The 20,357-nt window shown below is 40.0% G+C and overlaps 1 protein-coding gene across 1 annotated transcript; it reads left to right on the top strand.

The window, feature by feature from the left end:
- The first annotated feature begins 1,556 nt into the window (after positions 1-1,556).
- On the top strand, positions 1,557-17,288 carry HAS2 (hyaluronan synthase 2). Its single transcript, XM_047073806.1, has 3 exons — positions 1,557-2,183; positions 14,164-14,265; positions 16,359-17,288. Exons 1-3 carry the CDS (start codon positions 1,557-1,559, stop codon positions 17,286-17,288), a joined length of 1,659 nt encoding a protein of 552 aa, XP_046929762.1.
- Positions 17,289-20,357: the final 3,069 nt, after the last annotated feature.

Here is a 20,357-nt window from a genome sequence, read left to right as displayed (position 1 = left end):
TTTGTCTATTTTTTATTTTATTTAAATCCAAGTGAGTTGGCATATAGTGTAATGTCGATACTTTAAGCTGGATTGTGTTTTGGCTTTTTAAACCCCCCTCAGAAACACTTTGATTTGGCTCCTCACCGCAGCTCTGTGAAGGGTCCCTGACAAATATTATTATCTCCATCCAACGAAAGAAAATAACGTCCACAAGCTAGAATCCTGGTCTCCAGGCTGTTCTGCATTATCTCGGGTTGTCTTAGTTAGGGTGAAGTCAACTCCAAATTTTAAAACACACGGAGATTTGGGGAGAGTGGTGCTCTTGGAGAGACATGGAAGTTTGTGCCCTTTCCATACCCCCCCTTTCAGCTGGCTGCTTCTGAGTAATGTCCTTTTATAATAAACCAGTAATCGAGCGGGTAAGCAGGTTTCCTGAGTTCTGTGAGCCACTCTGGCAAACTAATCAAACCCAATGTGGGCAGGTCTTGGGAACCTCTGATTTAGAGCCAGTTGGTTAGAAGAAGTACAGGTAACAACCTGGGCTTGGGACTGGTGTCTGAAGTTGGGGAGATGAGTGGCAGTCTTGTGGGACTGAACCCTTAACCTGTGGAGTCTGATGCTATTAGGGATGGTGTCAGAATTGAGTTAAATTGTGGGACACCCACTGTTGTCTGGAGAACTGTTTGTTGGGTGAGGAACCTCCTTTCCCTGACACGCTGGAGTTGGGTCCAGGAAAAGTTGGGCCCAAAAGAAAAACAAACTAACAAAAGTCTACCAGGTACCTCTTCTATGTTCAGCCTTGGAGATACTTTAGGAAATACAAAACAATATATAGTTCTTCTCTACTCTGGTTGTTCAAAACCTTATTCAGAAGATACACAGACCATAGGGAGGAGTACAAAATTGGCTGTTATTAAGAGCTGAAATGTGTTTCAGGTCTAATGTATCACAGCTTTTTGTTTTTCAGCTCAGAAGCATCTTTTTATTTTTTGTTTGCTTTCTTCTTTTTAAGTTTTTTTTGTATTACGGCTTTAAAAGGATGGGAAATTTACCTGTTGAAATGAAGCGCGATGCTCTTTCTTCCTTAACTTATTTTATTATTATTTTTTAAAGGTTTATTTTTGAGAGAGTGTGCGTGTGTTTGCCCGAGCAATTCGGGGAGGGGCACAGAGAGAGGGAGACAGAGGATCCAAAGCTGGCTCTGCGCTGACAGCAGAGAGCCCGATGTGGGGCTTGAACTCACGAACCGTGAGATCACGGCCTGAGCCGAAACTGGACACTTAACCGACTGAGCCGCCCAGGCTCCCCTAACACATCGTGCTTTTCAGTAGAGCCTTGCCACCGTCATCTCATTTGATCCTTGAAACAGCACTCTGAGGTCCACCAGAAGGACATCCGTATCCCTGTTGTGCAAATGAGCAAATTGAGGTGCAGAAAGTCACTTAGCTAGTTAAGTGAGAAAGTGGGGTTGGAGCTCCTGAGTGCTTCTAGTCCAACACTCCCCGTGAAACCATGTGTATAACAAGTATGGGACAAGAGTGGTTAACCAAGAGTATCATTTGATTATATTACAGATGCATTGTGAGAGGTTTCTCTGTATCCTGAGAATAATTGGAACCACGCTTTTTGGAGTCTCCCTCCTCCTTGGAATCACAGCTGCTTACATTGTTGGCTACCAGTTTATCCAAACAGATAATTACTATTTCTCTTTTGGACTGTATGGTGCCTTTTTAGCATCACACCTCATCATCCAAAGTCTGTTTGCCTTTTTGGAGCACCGAAAAATGAAAAAATCCTTAGAAACGCCCATTAAATTGAACAAAACCGTCGCTCTTTGCATCGCCGCGTATCAAGAAGATCCAGACTACTTACGAAAATGTTTGCAATCTGTGAAAAGGCTAACCTACCCCGGGATTAAAGTTGTCATGGTCATAGATGGGAACTCAGAAGATGACCTTTACATGATGGACATCTTTAGTGAAGTCATGGGCAGGGACAAATCAGCCACTTATATCTGGAAGAACAACTTCCACGAGAAAGGTCCTGGTGAGACGGATGAGTCACATAAGGAAAGCTCGCAGCATGTCACCCAGTTGGTCTTGTCCAACAAGAGTATTTGCATCATGCAAAAATGGGGTGGAAAAAGAGAAGTCATGTACACGGCCTTCAGAGCACTGGGACGAAGTGTGGATTATGTACAGGTAGGTTTCCGAATTCCTGCCAGGGCAAACATACATTTAAATAAAGCAGCTTTTGTGTCTCTCCAGGCATATGCTATAGCCCATCCTTGTCCCTCTGAACACAGTACTCCTTTCAGTTCATTTGAAAACCGCGTGACTGTTGAAAGCACATTTTGAAAGCGAGGAAAAAAAAATCTTGTGAAACTGTTAAAGACTATCTACGAAAATGCTGAACTTACGCGGTGTTATTGGTTGGAAATTGAGATTATTTTGAACAGGAGACCCTTCCTTCCTTCTCTCCCCCTCCCTTACCTTCTCTGCCCCCTTGGTTCTGCCAAGTCAAATCCAACGTCATTTTCCACAGTCTTAAAATCTCCAGACCTTGTACGAAAATAGCGTCTGCCGAGCAGAAGGGTCTTGAGAAAATCTGCAGGCTCAAGGGATGGCTATAAAACGTTTTTCACGGAGACTGGGCAAAATGGGGGTGGTGAGAACAATTTTGATTTAAAAGGGTAAGGCATTCAAAGCTGGGAGACAGAAGGAGAAGGAAAATGAAAAAGGGAGAAAAACAAACACACACAAAAACCCTTCCCAGAGCAAAATCGAAGTAATGTTTATTTCACTCCCCAAACAGCATTACCTCACTCACTGCACTTGACCTTTGAAAGCATTTGTGATGGTGTTTGCTTGCATGAAAATGAGACAGGCTGTGTCTGTCATTAATTCCCTGACTGCTCTGCTTGCTCCAGGATTTCTCCCCTCCTCGTTCTCACTGAAGCTTTCTTTAGAATGTTAGTAGGGTCCCTGTGAGTTTTCTAACTGCAATTTTCTTGCAGATACTTCAGTTAAAGTTTGGCCATGATGATACGGAGAAGGGAGAAATGTCTGCAGTTTAAGAGAATCCACTGGGACACTCTCCCAATCTCCAATCAGTGAAATCCGACTTTTCAGAAGACCCATCATATACTTTAGGGTCCCTGATTGTCACAAGGTCACGCCCAGTGGGATGGCATGCTCTGTGTGGTTGGGGGAGAATGGGCACCGGCTTCAGAGTCAGCTGGATGACCCGCCTGGAGCAGGACCACCTTTCCAAGCCTCAGTTTCATGGAGAGAATAAGCCAGTCTCACAAAGGGTTTGAGATTACCACGGGGTTAATTCTGGTTACTATCTGAGGAGTTTGGAGGCATTTTTTCCCCCTCAGTTGGTACCAATCTGCATATTAATCTCTTCTAGGGAGTTGATAGAGTTTCACTCCCAAGTGTCTCCTAATTTCTAGAATGTTCACAATCGAGGTACTTTTAGTTAACTCAGGACATTTTTATGTATTTTCATAGTGTAACTTCAGGCCCAGATAGAGGATGAAATGATCCTTTTAAAGGAAGTGATGGGATGGCTGGGGAATTTACAGAGGGTTTGAAGACTGAAGCCTAAAATGAAGAAACATGTTTTGATATTTGGCCTTTAATTCTAGTTAAAACAATTGCTACATTTGTCGTTTCTAATCAAGATGTCATTGTGTGGGTTTTCTTTTTTCTTCTCTTTTTTTTTTAAGCCTGTTCCTCCCAAAGCCGCTTCTTCCATCATTCCTGTGTTGAACTTTGTTTGTATCCTTGACAACTTGACATTGTGCCTGACCAGGACAAAATAATACAAGCTATGGAACGTTAGCCTGGGCTCCTTGCTAGAACCCTAATCAGGCTTGAGAACTTTCCTTCCATCAGGCTGAGGCCTCCAAATAGACTAACCTGAGCACCAGCTGTTAACTGGGTCCTAAATCCTGCTAGAATTCTCCATCCATTCCAAATGTTCAAGGGGACTGACACAAGAGTAGAAAACCATTTGGCATTCTGAAATCAGGTGACTCCATCCTGCCATTCCTCATCAAAATCCCCAATTTTTAACCATGTGTGTTCTATAAAAGTGGAAACATTATAACAGTCAAACCAGTACGTTCTCACCATCCATTCTGACTGACCCAGGGTCTGAGAGTTGCAAAGCAGAAGCCACAGAAAGACCAAGGAGAGAGGTTCAAGGATGTTGGCTACTAAGCATTACAAGTGACTGAATGTGGAGAGCAGATTGGCTACCGAAGGAAGGAAGTAAAGTTTAGGTGCTCACACACAAGAGAGAATGGGGGCTGGGGCAGAAATAGGACCATCTGCTCTCATCCTTGCTACCCCGGCTGAAGACACTGCTTAGCTGGGCAGAGATGGCGCGGATGATTGTTTTTCTCAGATGCGGCTGAATCTTTGCACTGGCTAGTTCTCTTCACTTCATCTTTTTTTTTTAAGTTTATTTATTTGAGAGAGGGAGAGAGACAGAGAGAGAGAGAGAGAGAGCGCGCGCGAGAGCGCATACATGCGGGGGAGGGGGAAACCCAAGCAGGCTTTGCGCTGTCCGTGCCAATCCCAATGCGGGGCGCTATCTCAGAATCATGAGTCGAAATCAGGAGTCCAACGCTTAACGGACTGAGCCACCCAGGCGCCCCTCCATGACCCTTTTAGCAGGAGAAAAGGAAGACTAAATTATTCAAAATAGTAGAGTTGACCCTTGTTATTCATGGAGTCTGTATTTGTAAATTACCCTCCTCATTAAAATGTAGTTGTAACCCCCAAATCAGTACTTGGCCGCGCTTTTGTGATCATTTTGAGACGTGCAGAACGGCAAGAAATTTGATTCACCTGATGTTCATGTTCCCAACTGAGGTCAAAGAAGACTGTGCTCTGCCTTTTTCAGCTTTTATACTGTAAACAAGTAACTTCTTCGTAATGTATTTAGTATCACGTTTTTCACATTGTTGTGCTTTTTGTTGGTGATGTAGCTGTTTAAAATGCCCCCCCAAGTGTAGTGCTGAAGTGCTTGCTGTCTAGTGTTCCTGAGCACAAAGCTATGATTGCCTTACGGAGAAAATGTATTTCTTAGGTGGGCTTTGTTCAGGCATCAGGTACAGTACCTTTGGCCCTAAATTCACTGTTAATGATTCAGATACATATAGTAAGATGTATTTAAATGGGAACACAAATAACACAGTTATTTGTTAGGTATTGATTTATTAGGTATTGATTTATTAGGTATTTATTAGGTATTGATCAGTAGACAAAGATGTGACCAGAGCCTCAGAGGAACCTAACCTTATATTTCTGCTAGAAGCCATTTTTTTTTTTTTTTGGTGTTCTCTACATCCGTGTTCATGAAACTTCGTGGAACATAACTCCCCTGAATCATGAGAATTGACAAGTATGTATGTAGTATTTGCTTGGTTCCCGTATTGTATGGGAAGCCTGAACTTTCTGAGCGCCAATGTTGAGAATGTTCTGTCTTTTTATATCATTCATTTTAGAGGATAAGATTGGAGCACAGTGAAATAGGAATGGGACATCTGAATTCCAGACTTGAATCTGTTGTTTCCTTGCTATGGGCCTCAGCTGGTAGAACAGATGATCTCCGAGATCATTCCCAGCTCGGAACTCTAACTCAATACAGTCTTTTTTGGTTTTTGTTTTTTTGTTTATTTTTCAGTACAGTTTTAATTTCTCTGACATTTTTAACAGTTACTATCATATTTTTCACTTTCATTTGGTTTACTTTTTTAAGATTTTATTTTCAAGTAATCTCTACAGGCAACGTGGGGCTCAAACTCACAACCCTGAGGTCAAGAGTCACACACTCCACCGACTGAACCAGCCAGACGTCCCTCACTTTGATTTTTAGTACGCCCTTTCCCCCCAATTTGGGCTCTTGAATGTAAGCCCTGAGTTAAATGCTTCCATTATGGGACTTCCTGATTCCCTTCTTTAGAATGAGAATTCCAGCCATTTGGAATAAGGGTGTTTCTTGGCTTCAGCCTTAGAGGTGACAACATTTGGTTTCCCACGTTCCCAGCTGTCTTGTCACCTTTGTTTTACACCTTCTATGACTTTCACTCATGTTTAAGCCTTCCTAAAAAGAAAAGAGAATGACCAAATGACTCCTTTTTTAACCTTAATGTTTTGAATAGATTCTAGGTTGACCAAAGTCAGTAAGTATTTTACAACAACTTGGGTAATTCATTCTCCCAAGGAAGGTATATATCTTCCTAATTCTTTTAAAAAAGAGCAACAGAGAAGGGCCAAATTGCTTAGATGTCTATGATACAGAGGCTTTCCACTGGATGGATTTGAGATCCTTTGTCATAAACTCAATTGGTGTAGGAGCGGGTAATCTTCCTTATCCTGCCTCCTTCTCACAAAAAGAATGATTATGTTTTCATTGAGGGTATTTTTTTTTCTGGAATGGTTTTACTGCTAAATTTCAAAGTGTGTTTTTAAGTCTAAAATTCTTAAATTTTATGATTTTGTATTTGCCACTGAATCTGAGGCTGGTAAATTTAGCTATAGACTTACTTGTAAATTCCATTTACCCAAAATCCAAGTAAATAGAAAATCAAGATTTTTAAAAATTGAAAGTATCATGCAATATTGATAAAGTCCTAGAAGTTGGTTATGATAAAATTAATTGCCATCCATCATAAGCTTTTGCGTGACCTTGTTGTTTATATGAGAAATTTTAAATTGTGTGCAATATCCTATTTTCGTGAAGGTTATTTTCCATCCTAATTTTTTGGTCTCCCGTATCTCCTGCATGTATGTGGTTTCACCCAAATTATGTACTCCTTTTCAGCAGATAATTCAGTTTTCAAGTTGAGATTTGAAAAATAAAATTCTGTCTTCTACATTTAAGTACTTCCGAAACCAAAGAATATGTTCCCATTTTAAATAGTATCACATGCATTAGGTTCAATGTCAATGAGATAGGAAGTCAAGATGCAACAAACATTTTTTTAAGTTTTAATGGGTCCAGGGTCTACTCTTTGCTATAGGATGAATTTTCCCACAATAGAATGTACTTTCCCCAAAGGTACATTCAAGGCTATGAAGGAATCATAATCGGCTGCAAACTGCTCTCTAATTTTTTAATTTTCTCTAGTAAACAACCCAGTGTAAGGACTTTTACATTGCCTGCTCAGAATTGAGTTTGCTGAACTTAAGTTTATTGGGTATTGGACTAGGTAGGGATTGGTTCCCTGCTCTCCCGGTGAGTCATCACTTATTTACAGTGATTGTACGAAGGACTCCTTCTCTCATTGGATTAGTGTCCTTAGTGGGTGTCTCTGTGTTTGGTTTGTCACTTCTGGTTTTGGTTCGTCACTTTATGTCTTCCTTTTATTGAGCATTTACTATGAGTTAGCCAATATTAAGTGCTTTACATACGTGATCGAACTAAATTACCAATATAACAAACTTTAGGTGGATGTGATTATCCATATTTTTCACCTGAGAGGTGGAGGCTTAGGAAAGTGAGGTAAGGACACTACACAGTCAACAAGCTAGTCCAAGTTTATATAAACTTGGTGAATGGTGGATTGAGACAGATCTGTTTGGTTCCAATATTTGCATGGTGCTTTCTCTTCTTTCAATAGTGTGTTTACTCTGGTATTATACTGTTAAGAGTTCAAGGAAACTGGCATCATCTTGTGTTTGGTAGTAAATAACTATTTGTAAATTTTTGTTGTTGTTGTTCTGGCCTACCCCTTTTCACTAGATAAATGTCCCCAGGGAAAGGAGAGTGAGGGAGACTTTCCATTTACTTTGTGGTAAAGCTGTGTCAGGAAAGCTGGTAGCAGGGTCATGACCAAGAGTAAATTCCACACACTATAGAAAAAAATAGTCTCACTGGGTCAAGGTTAAGATGAAGGGTCAAGCCTTGCAAGCAGTCAAAGGATAAAAGCAGTAGCAACAGAAGGGGTCCTGATTTATTTTCAACCTGTTTCCTCGTTGAAGGCAGCCAGAGTAATTAAGATTTCCTCTTAATCTGTGTAGCTCTCAGTGCCCTTTGAAGTGGTATGGGGCTTGACTTGGGGGTGGGGAGATCCACCAGGCAGTCTGAAAGGAAACACGTTCAAAAAAGTGAAACATGGAGACTTGACATTTTAGACTTGGGTCTTAGAATTTGAACAGCATTTGGTAGAATAGGTAACAATGTTTCTTTCTTTCTTTCTTTCTTTCTTTCTTTCTTTCTTTCTTTCAGTTCTATGTATTTTTTTTAAGTTCTATCTATTATTTTTGAGAGAGAGCATGAGCAAGGGAGGGGCAGAGAGAAAAAAGAGAGAATCCCAAGCAGGCTCCGTACTGTCAGCATGGAGCCCGATGTAGGGCTCAGACCTACCAAAAGTGAGATCATGACTTGAGCCAAAATCAGGAGTCAGACGCTGAACCGACTGAGCCACCCAGGTGCCCAGTAACACTATTTCTAAAGGAGATTTTTGTTTAAATTATAGTGAGTTAGATTAAGATCAGTGAGATAAATTGGAATGAATTTATAGTCTAATAACTTACGTAATAAACTATACACTAATCGTTTGTAACTGGATTATAGATAGTTGCAGACACATTTGAATTTGTTCATTGGGATAAGACATCCTTGATATGTAATCAGTTCCCATGGTCATTTTAGAGATTCTTTACTGAGCCATCTCTTTGTGTTAAGGATTGTCATAATCCCTGAGGTTATGGGTTTACTTAGGGAGTATAAAAGTGTAAAGCTTATTACCTTAAACTAATAATACACTTCTCTACAGTCCTTTGTAAATTTACAAGGTACTTTGATATGCAGCGTCTCACTCCAGTACCATGATGATGGTAAGTGGCTTGTTAAAGGTCACAGAAGTAGTGAGAAACAGGACCTAAGACTTAATTGACGCTTCTTGATTCTGAGGGCATTTATCCTTATAATAGGCACAACTTGACAAAAGGAAAAAAAAAACTACTTTATTAAAGTTTCACACTTTTTATGCAGTTACTGTTCTTTATAACACATGACGATGGAGGCATTGGGGATTTTTTTTTTAATTTTTTTAAACATTTGTTTATTTTTGAGACAGAGAGAGACAGAGCAGGTAGAGGGGAGGGGCAGAGAGAGAGGGAGACACAGAATCTGAAATGGGCTCCAGGCTCTGAGCTGTCAGCACAGAGCCCGACACGGGGCTCGAACTCACGAGCCGTGAGATCATGACCTGAGCCAAAGTCGGACACTTAACCGACTGAGCCATCCAGGTGCCCCAGGATTTTTGTTTTAATCCACTAGAATTAAAATTGGGCTTAGAACGTATTTAATCTCAACTTAAAAAAAATTTATGAAAGAGAACCCTCCCCCTGCAACCAATTATTTTCGTCCCACGGTTGGCAAACTCTGTAAAAGGTCTGATAGTAAATATTAGGTTTTGCAGGCCATATGGTCTCTATTACAACTATTCAACTTTGCTGTTTTAGTGTGAAAACAGCCATAGATGACATGAAAATGAATATGCTTGAGTTCCAATACAACTTTATTTATGGACACTGGGATTTGAATTTCATATAACTCCCATGTGCCACAAAATATTATTATTTTTTAATTTTTTCAATTATTTTAAAAGGCAAAAGCCATTTTTAGCCCACAGGCCCTAACAAAACAGGTGGCAAGCTAGACTTGGCTTGAAGACCTAAGATTGTCAACCCCTGGCTTATTTATTTATTTTTTTAATTTTTAAAAATGTTTTATTTATTTTTGAGAGAGAGAGAGACACAGAGAGAGCAAAGGAAGGGCAGAAAGAGAGGGAGACACAGAATCTGAAACAGGCTCCAGGCTCCCAGCTGTCAGCACCAAGCCTGACACAGGGCTCGAACTCACAAGTCAGTCATGAGATTGTGACCTGAGTGTGAGTAGGAAGTAGGATTCTTAACCAACTGAGCCACCGAGGCATCCCATCAACCCTGGTTTAGATAGGAAGGAAAGGGGAGGGTGTTCCCTCTTGACTGCATTGGGGAAGGATGAAGACGGAGGGACGATGATCTTATGCACTTGAGTTGGATTCTGTGGTTAAGACTGAGGTGGCTGGTTCCTCCCAAATGTGTCTTTTTGCCTTGACACTTTCCCACTCATTTTAGTGAAAACTTTGCTTCATTTCCATAACTCCCAGTGAGAAATCCTATGACTAGTGATGATGTGGTTTAAACAAATTACAGTTGAGACATTCAGTGTGGACAGTGAGATGTTTTGATTTGTTCTCTAATTGTTTCCTGTGTGCAAATCATGGCCCGTAGTTTGTCCCCAGGTGAGGTCAAGCTCTGCGTCAACTGGTGTTTGTCCCCCACCGTTTCTAGCCTAGAGCTAAATAGCCAACATTTATGAAATCACATACTTATTATTAATTGGTGGGGAGACAACTAGAAAGCCTGTTCCCACTCTACGGATTTTCAGAGGGACTAAAGTTACACTCTTGATATACTAATAAATACAAACTATTAGGTCGATGAACATACATGCTGACTGTCATAAGTGATGGCTTTCTAGCTGGCATTCTGTCACCAAATAGCATCCAGAAGTTGGACCTCTTTTTTTCCTTTCTCCTCTTTTTAATATGGAATGCTTCACCTTGCTTGTCCTCCTTGCTCCGGGCCATGCTCGGCTCCTCTGTAGTGTTCCACGTTTCATTTATGTGCTGCTGAAGCACCTAACAGAAATCGAACTTCTTTAAAGCTCTTTGATCCTGCCACTGTAAACCCCTTCCCAGGAGATTTCTGGGAGCTTTCCCTTCCGACACAGTTAAACCCACCAGAACAGTCTCTCTCTCGGAGAACTGCTGGCTGTTTGCAGTTGGAAAGTGGGAGGGGCAGGACCAATTTAAACATTCAGAGCCTCAGAAGTGTGGTTCAAGGTCATTTCAAAGGGGCGGTTCCCTTGGCTCGCCCCTGCTCACAAGCAGGCGGAGTGACTTGCGCATTAATTCTAGATTGCCCCTTCCTGTTGTTTTTAGTCTTATTTTAGCTTTCTGGTTTTACCTTTCCCAGCCTGAGTCAATAGAGGTGGGTGTGGCCATAAGCTCAGGATGCTGGGCTAAAGGTGGGTCGAACTCTTGCCCCCGCCCTTCTACCCGTATTACAGGCGGGACAGACTTGCAGCCATCCATGTACAAGCCAGTGGTAGACCAGGCACTCAGAGAGGCAAAAACGTCACTTTGGGTGAAATTTGTTTAGGCTGCTTCTGAGGCTTGCGTCCAAACCCAAGTATTAGTAAAATCCTACTTTCTACACTGAAAAACTAATGCCCAGCTCTTGCCTAGATAAAGTGAGATCCTGCTGGACCAAAAGAGAATACTAAAAACAAAACAAAACAAAACAAAACAAAACAAAACAAAATAAAACAAAATAAATGGTTTTATTGAGAAAATGAATGGTCCTAAATAACTAGAGTAAAATAAGAAATTCAGATGTTAACCCTAAAATTACTATGATTAACTAAATACAGAGAGATTATAACTATTATATACTTCTTAATTTATACGATTTTTTTAATGTTTATTTTTTGAGAGAGAGAGAGAGAGAGAGAGAGAGCGCGTGCATGCATGCACGTGTTCTCGAGGTGGGGAGGGGCAGAGAGAGAGGGAGAGACAGAATCCGAAGCAGGCTCCAGGCTCTGAGCTGTCAGCACAGAGCCCAACATGGGGCTCCAACTCACACACTGTGAGATCATGACCTGAACCAAAGTCGGACGCTTAAGCGACTGAGCCTCCCAGGCACCCCATATAAGTTTCAATCATGCATTTCAATCGCTATTTTACCAACGTTATTCATTAATATATAATATATATTTTTTTGAAAAAAAATTTATACTTTTTTCAGAAAAAAATAGCTGTCAGTAAAACTGAGGCACACATTTTTTAAAATGTTGAAATTCCTTAATTAATTATGTCAGGGACTCATGAGAGAGAGAGAGGGAGAGAGGGGGAGAGAGAGAATCCCCTTTAACTCAAGACTTTATGCTTCTACAAATTATTTTCTAAAATTTTTTTTCCATTCCAAACTGGTATATGAAATCCCTACTATTTTAATAAAGTAGTATGGAGAACTGTAAAGATAATTACTTTTGGTGTAAATAAATAGGCTAAATATTGATTAAATCCATTTTGGTGAGTCAGACTTGATGGAAAAATAATGGAATTGCTGATAACACTCCAGTCTCTACTAATTATTTATTGTTTGGATGGGGTTGTGAAACTGGTTCATTACATGTCAACCTGATCCATTTTTATCTACTAGGCTTTGCTGTAGTCCCCAGAAAGGAATACCATGTCTTATTGGTATTAATCAGGGATGGGGAGGTGGGGGCACTTCTCTTATTTCTGGTTTTCTTTGATCATGTGGAAGAAGCTCTATCCACAGGTATAGCCTACCTGCGGGAAAGGTGGTAGCATTTCTCAGCTGTGTCACTCCTCCCTCCCTAAGAGAAGTGATTTAATCTGATTGGTGAGTCCAGGAGAAGGGGAGCTGGCTCCTTCTTACCCATTCCTTCTGGGAGTGGGTGGCCACCAAGGAGCTGGCATCGGCCAGACCTTTAGAAGGGCATGCACTTTATCTGTAAGAGGAGGCTGCCCGCACTTAGGTGCTATTTGGACTTAATACGTCTGTCTAATACTGGAAAATGTAATTAGGAAGGCTGCTATTCCGCAGGGTATAAGCCCTGTGCTCTGTATCAGCTTTACGATGATACCAGGGATATTTGGGTTTCTCATCTCCCTTATTCTTCTGTTTCATTTTCCAGTTGGCTCAGAAATCAGGCTGGAAAGAAAAGTATTTGTAACCCGGCCCCCTTGGGCCTCCAGCAGGAATGTTCGTCAGAGGTTCGCTAATATAGACTAATCCCAATAACTTTCTTGAAGTCATAATTTGGTTTGGTTTCAGAATTGCTTTTTTGGACCCGTATAAAGATTTTTAAAAAAATTTTTTTGATCTTTATTTATTTTTGAGAGAGAGAGAGAGAGAGAGAGACAGAGTACGAACAGGGGAGGAACAGAGAGAGAGGGAGACACAGAATCTGAAGCAGGCTCCAGGCTTGGAGCTCCGAGCTGTCAGCACAGAGCCCGATGCGGGGCTCAAACTCAGGAACCACGAGATCATGACCTGAACCGAAGACGGCCGCTTAACCAACTGAACCACCCAGGCACCCCTGAAGATTGTTTGTTTGTTTGTTTTAATTTTTTTTAACATTTATTTATTATTGAGAGACAGAGAGACACAGAGCATGAGCAGGGGAGGGGGCAGAGAGAGAGGGAGACACAGAATCCAAAGCAGGCTCTAGGCTCTGAGCTGCCAGCACAGAGTCCAACGCGGGGCTTGAACCCACAAACTGCAAGATCATGACCCGAGCTGAAGTCTGTCGCTTAACCAACTGAGCCACCCAGGCAACCCCCCTGAAGATTGTTTTTAAGAACAACTATTAGCATGTCTAGAATGACTTCAGATAATTTACATTTGCTTTTATGTACAAAGGGCTGGATGAATGCTTGATGCTTTAGGATAAAAAGGTGGTCTGCAGATAATGCTACCTCCCTTTCTGATGTTGTGTCAGTTGCTAAGTCCTGCTCTTATGGGCAACTTGCTTCAGAACTATATGACCGAATGGAGGAGAATGGCTTTCCTGTCTTCTAGTTACCATATGAAGACAGGGAGGAAAGTCGCTATTAAACATGCCTCCCTTTCAATACACTCTTAGGATTTTGTGACCATCATTCAGACCTGAGGGATAAGTTGACTAAAGGGAAAAAAAAAAACCCAAAAAGCCGTCTATGGTGACCAACCCAGATGTCTACTAAATCCTGGAAAACTGGGATGTCACCTGGGAGACAAGACTTTCACTGCCATGATGAGGAACATCCATGGTAAACCAAGACGAGCTGGTTAGCCTACAAGACCTACCTAGCACGTCACTTCAGCTGTTCTATCCAGCAATGCCATTTACTTCAATACTGAGCTCGCTCTTTGTATCGATTGTGACATAACAAACGGTCATCCCTTGCAATAAATACTTGCTTACTGAGGCCCCGTGACAATAAGGCTGAAGACATAATATATATGCCCAATTTTGACTGTATTGACTACACTCCTACTTCTTCCTTTAACTCATTTTGTACTTTTTGCTTCACAGGTTTGTGATTCAGACACCATGCTTGACCCTGCGTCATCTGTGGAAATGGTAAAAGTTTTAGAAGAAGACCCTATGGTCGGAGGTGTCGGGGGAGATGTCCAGGTGTGTAAGCCTTCACTTTCGGCATGAGTCGCTTTTAGTTTTACTCTTACTCGTTGATTCATTGAACACGTATTTATTACACACCAAACTCTCTGCCAGATGTGGCTTTTGGTGCTAGAGACACATTAGTATGTGCCTTGACCCACTTTATTGCCTCTTTCCTTTCCTAAATTGAAAAAAAGAATTAGGATTTCTTTGTTTAACTCTGGAATGTAACCTTTGTTTGCTGTGGCTGATAAGTGATAATATATTTAATTTAAATGTGTAACGATTTCTACCGTATCTTCTTGAACCATAACTTAATGTTCTGGTAAAATCTGATGTTAGAGTTCATTTAGCTGTGAAGGGGAAAAAAAAAAAAAAAAAAGGAAGAAGGGCAGATGATGGATTCTATATTTTATACCTATGTATTTAAAAGCTGGTCAATATATGCTTGATTAAAAATCCAAATTGGAATACAAAGAAAGAAAAGAGAAGAAGCAAGTCAAATTTATACTGGTAAGAAAGGCAAAGGAATAATTAATTAATAAGTGGATTTTCTGATTATGATTTATTTCCCACTATTTTTTTTTTTGAGAGGGAGGAGGGGCAGAGGGAGAGAAAAACAGAGAGGGAGAATCTTTTTTTTTTTTTTGTAAATTTTTTTTTAACGTTTATTTATTTTTGAGACAGAGAGAGACAGAGCATGAACGGGGGAGGGTCAGAGAGAGGGAGACACAGAATCTGAAACAGGCTCCAGGCTCTGAGCTGTCAGCACAGAGCCCGACGCGGGGCTCGAACTCACGGACCCCGAGATCATGACCTGAGCCGAAGTTGGCCGCCTAACTGACTGAGCCACCCAGGCGCCCCAGAGAGGGAGAATCTTAAGTAGACTCCAAGCATGAGCCGGAATCAAGAGTCAGCTGCTTAATCAACTGAGCCACCCAGGTGTCCCCCCGCTAATTCTCTTTATTTCCCAGTATTTGCTATAAGTGGAGGAACAAGTAAACAAATATTAATGAAGGCCACTTGGAATATGTGGGATTGGAAATGAATATATATGTGAATATGTGAAAATATGTGAAGATTAAAATGAGTGCTTTGTAGGGGCTCCTAGGTGGCTCAGCCGGTTAAGCGCCCAATTCTTGGTTTCGGCTCAGGTCATGATCTCACAGTCTCATGAGTACAAGCCCCACTTCGGACTCTGTGCTGACAGCGGGGAGCCTGCTTAGGATTCTCTCTTTCCCTCTCTCTCTGCCCCTCCCCCACTTGCACTGTCTCTGTCTCAAAATAAATAAATAAAGTTAAAAAAAAATGAGTGCTTTGCAAACACGTGATCAGATTTTGGCAAAAGGTGAGAAGCACGTGGGAACTTGACTTTACAATTTGGGTTCTGCGTTGCTGTATAACCCATTTTACACATGCATGGTGACACTGAAGGCAAAGACAATGCCTGGAGCAAACAAAGAAACAGCCTGGTGATAAAAGAGGAAGCATGCAAAATCTAGATGAGAACTGAACAAAACTGAGATGAAAGAAAGAATTTAGAAATATTGCCAAGAAAAAGCTGCTAATTTTCAGTAGCTTTTGCATAGAGCATTATTTCAGGATTTAAGTTTTGGGGAAAGGCCAGAACAAGCAATTTATCACTGGCATTGTGTAAAAGAGAGAAAGAAGGAGAAGGAAAATTAATAGAATTGAATGAGTTGGAAATTAACCAGAAGAGGAGAGAAGAGGACTTAAAAACCTTCAAATCTTAGATGGTAGGAAAGAGTGGGAAACTTTAGGATCTGAGAACTAAAGCCTAAAAATATTATAGCATAACAACAAGAAGGACAAAAAGCAGCAAAAAGAGGACAGAGTCATGAAGTAGAAAAACTATTGCTCATCAAGGAGTCCCAATGCATGGACACAATTCATCAGACTAATCTAGTAACATAGGATCAGAGAAAATAAAAGATAACTGTGTCAAAATGAAGAAGGATGCTTCATAGGAGGATCAAATAACACACTTCACTCTAGGCAGTAACCTCACAACAGCACAGATTTTGTTGGTATTTTAGCTAAGGCTTACCTTTATTTATTCTTTTTTTTTTTTTTTTTCCTTCTTGCAGATTTTAAACAAGTATGATTCCTGGATCTCCTTCCTCAGCAGTGTGAGATACTGGATGGCTTTTAACATAGAAAGAGCCTGCCAGTCTTATTTTGGGTGTGTCCAGTGCATCAGTGGACCTCTGGGAATGTACAGAAACTCCTTGCTGCATGAATTTGTGGAAGACTGGTACAATCAGGAATTTATGGGCAGCCAATGTAGTTTTGGTGACGATCGGCATCTAACGAACAGAGTGCTGAGTCTGGGCTATGCAACAAAATACACAGCTCGATCCAAGTGCCTTACGGAGACACCTATAGAATATCTGAGATGGTTAAACCAGCAGACCCGTTGGAGTAAGTCCTACTTCCGAGAGTGGCTGTACAATGCGATGTGGTTTCATAAACATCACTTGTGGATGACCTATGAGGCAGTTATCACTGGATTCTTCCCTTTCTTCCTCATTGCCACAGTAATCCAGCTCTTCTACAGGGGAAAAATTTGGAACATCCTCCTCTTCTTGTTAACTGTCCAGTTAGTAGGTCTCATAAAGTCATCCTTTGCCAGCTGCCTTAGAGGAAATATTGTCATGGTCTTCATGTCCCTCTACTCAGTGTTATACATGTCAAGTTTACTTCCCGCCAAGATGTTTGCAATTGCCACGATAAACAAAGCTGGGTGGGGCACATCTGGAAGGAAAACCATTGTTGTTAATTTCATAGGACTCATTCCAGTATCAGTTTGGTTTACAATCCTCCTGGGCGGTGTGATTTTCACCATTTATAAGGAATCTAAGAAGCCATTCTCAGAATCCAAACAGACCGTTCTAATTGTTGGAACGTTGCTCTATGCATGCTATTGGGTCATGCTTTTGACGCTGTATGTGGTTCTCATCAATAAATGTGGCAGGAGGAAGAAGGGACAACAGTATGACATGGTGCTCGATGTATGATCTCACGTTGTTTGACGTTTGCAGTCACACACGCAGACACACACAAAACCTTAGTTCCTCTTGTGGCATCAGATAGTGCCACCAAAGGAGACATATCACTGCTGCTGGGACTTGAACAAAGACATTTCTATGGGTTTATTTTGATTCTGCCAAAGTAAAACAAGACATCAATGAGAAGAAACTCAGAGTTTAACCTGTTATTTCTATGAAAATGGGAAACATTCTTTGTTTATGCACTTTTTCCTTACTGTACATCCGCCTAACAGTGTTTGTCCTATATACCTCACTAGCCATGCTTTATGTGGGTTATCACGGAAGAAAAGGATTTTGGAAACTCAAGGAAAAATTCTTTCAACGTATACAACCTAACTTATGGACTGTGTTGATAGCTAATTTTTTTTTTTTTTTTAGAAAGGATTTTCTGTTTAACTCTACCAAATGAAATGCCAAAGGAAATTTTAAAGGCCGTTGGCTGTGCTGTATTTTTATATAACTGTACTGTGTTTTAAAATTTTGTATGCCAATTTTTAAAGCAAATTTTGCATATTCTATATTTTACTTCTCTGCCAAAATACACCTGTTCTTTTTTATTATTATTAAAATAGGTTCTGAAAAAATTCATACTTAAAAAAAAAAAATCTACCCAAAATGTGAAGCTTGGTTGACTGATGTTGTTCATGATAGAAAGAATAAAATATTTCTCTCTCTCTCTCTCTACCTTTTAAAATGGAATAGTTTCTTTCTGTGAAAAATATTTAAACTTTCAATATTTTAACTTCTTTTCATTTCTTTTAGAAAAGGCCAATATACCTGTCACACTTTGGAAGTAGAAATATGTACTTAGGTGTACAAAATAAAAGGAAAGTCAGAAAATCAAGGCCAAAGGGGTAGAAAAGTGCAATTTTTCATAAGATTAAAAAAAAAAAGGGAATGCTAGTCCTTGAAAGAAAACACTAGGCATCAGCACTGGACAAAACATGGGTATCAGAGATTAATAACCTTTGGGGTTTCTGGCAGTGTTTCCTCAGGCTGAGTACAATGGAAAGTGGAAAAAAATTATCTGTATTATTTGGACAAACAAATACAATGCAGTTCATCATTTTGTTCTGTGGCCTGAATTCACCAGATACTGTCCACATATTGAACATAATTTGCTGGACTTTTTTTTTTTTTTTTCCAGCTTACCAGTTCACTTTACATGTTACCATGAGGTTTACACTGGTGAGTTGGATACATTTTAATAAGTGTAAAGCCTATAGATATGAAAATTGACACATTTAAGTTCCTCTTCTACTTTCTAGGGAGGATTTTTTTTCTGAATTTATGCAGATAATTGCTTCATCTGTCTTGTTATTGGCCTACATAGGTATGTTTACATAGTAAAAATAATATCAAGGTTTAATAAGTGTATCAAGAGTTGGCACATAAAAGAAATTGATGGACCAGTTACCCCTAACCCGGCTAATTTAGCTACTCCAAGGGCCTCCGTTACCCAGTTTGACATTTGACATGACCCACCTTGCCTTGTAGCTGGTGCTGTGTAGACCTGTGTTAAACGCAATCGAACACATGAGTCGTCACATAGAAAATGTTGTGATGAGGCAGAGTGTGAGTGTGGCAAAGGGTTCAACTATGTGCCTCTGTCATTCTGCTTCCTTTCCGTGCAGATGCCTACGTTCCATCTGTCCTGCTTAAGAAAAAGCTGCACATTCTACCTTCGGAGTACAAAAGGTACATACCATTCTGCAACTCAAACTCACTGATGGGAGAGTTGGTGGGGAAAAAACACAGCATGCCAATAAATGAAACTAAAACTTGAGTTTGCCTTTTTAACTATTTATGTTCTAAGTTAAGCTTTGATAACTTTCAAATGTCAAATTCTCTCATTCTTATAAAAGATTGAATTAATTGCCTGTATTTATTGTAGCAATTATTCAATGTATTTCCAGTATAGGATGTATAGTATAATTGATTTTTTGTAAATAAAATATTTTTGATAAGAGTATTGCCTTTTTTTCTAAGGGAAGGGGAAATTTCAGATGAAACAAAACCTCTGTTTTCCTGATGGTAGTGGAATAGATTTAAGAATGGGGTATATAGAAAATAAACAAACATAGTTGGTAAAAGGTAATAGAAATCATTTCATGTTACTAATGATGAAGCAGAAATCCCTCAAATTAGTGTGGTTTGGAAATCTGGAAAACAGAGGAGCGAGAGAGAGAGAGATTCAGTTAATATAATCTTGCCTTTTCTTTAATCTTATATTTCCCTTGGAAGCATCCCAAATTTAGACAAAAATTATTTTATTATAATAATTTATCATAGTGGAGGAAAAATCACAGATTTTCAGAAAATTCATAAGCAACTTTATTATTATAAATAATAAGATCTTAAAAATAACTTGAACTCCAATAGAGGGCAATAATTAAATGAATTATGGCATTTTCAAACAATGTAACATTGCCCATTAAAATGTTTTCGGAGAACATGAGGATATTGGAAAAATGTTACATTAAAATTTTATAACCATTTTGTACAGTAACATCTCAAATTTGTAAAAAGAAACATGTTTAAATATCATCTCTACTATTGGAAATATCACAGGTTTCTATACTGTATACATTTTTGTATTTTCCAAATACCATGATCCTGTATTGTTTTTATAATCAGAAAAAGGACAATAAATATTGCTTTTTTTAAAAAAGTGGGTCGGGGCATCTAATAGCATTTCCTGGTTTGAGGAACTCTGATGCTAATCCATTTTGCCACTCATCCCTCAAATTCATCTTGCTTCCTGATTTTCTTTTTATTATTTAGTTCCTGAGAATCTCTCATTACTTTGGCACAGTATACATTATACACACACACACACACACACACACACACACAATATAAAACAACGTTAAGCCACTGACCATTATTGCCACTCCAGTGATGGTTCTAATCTCAGTGATCAGTGATTCACTGATAAAGTCACTTGGTGCTCTGTTAGAGGCTGGCAAAGTTAACATAACGAGCCAGTATACACGGTAGCCTTTTCTGGCTGTGTGGTCTGTCATGTGACCACTC

This window comes from Lynx rufus, unplaced genomic scaffold, assembly GCF_022079265.1.
Source record: "Lynx rufus isolate CCGP_SWC_20201006 ecotype Redwood Valley unplaced genomic scaffold, mLynRuf1.p SCAF_12, whole genome shotgun sequence".
NCBI lineage: Eukaryota > Metazoa > Chordata > Mammalia > Carnivora > Felidae > Lynx > Lynx rufus.
Note: the sequence above shows the minus strand (reverse complement) of the source record. Positions and strands in the feature narration are given on the sequence as shown.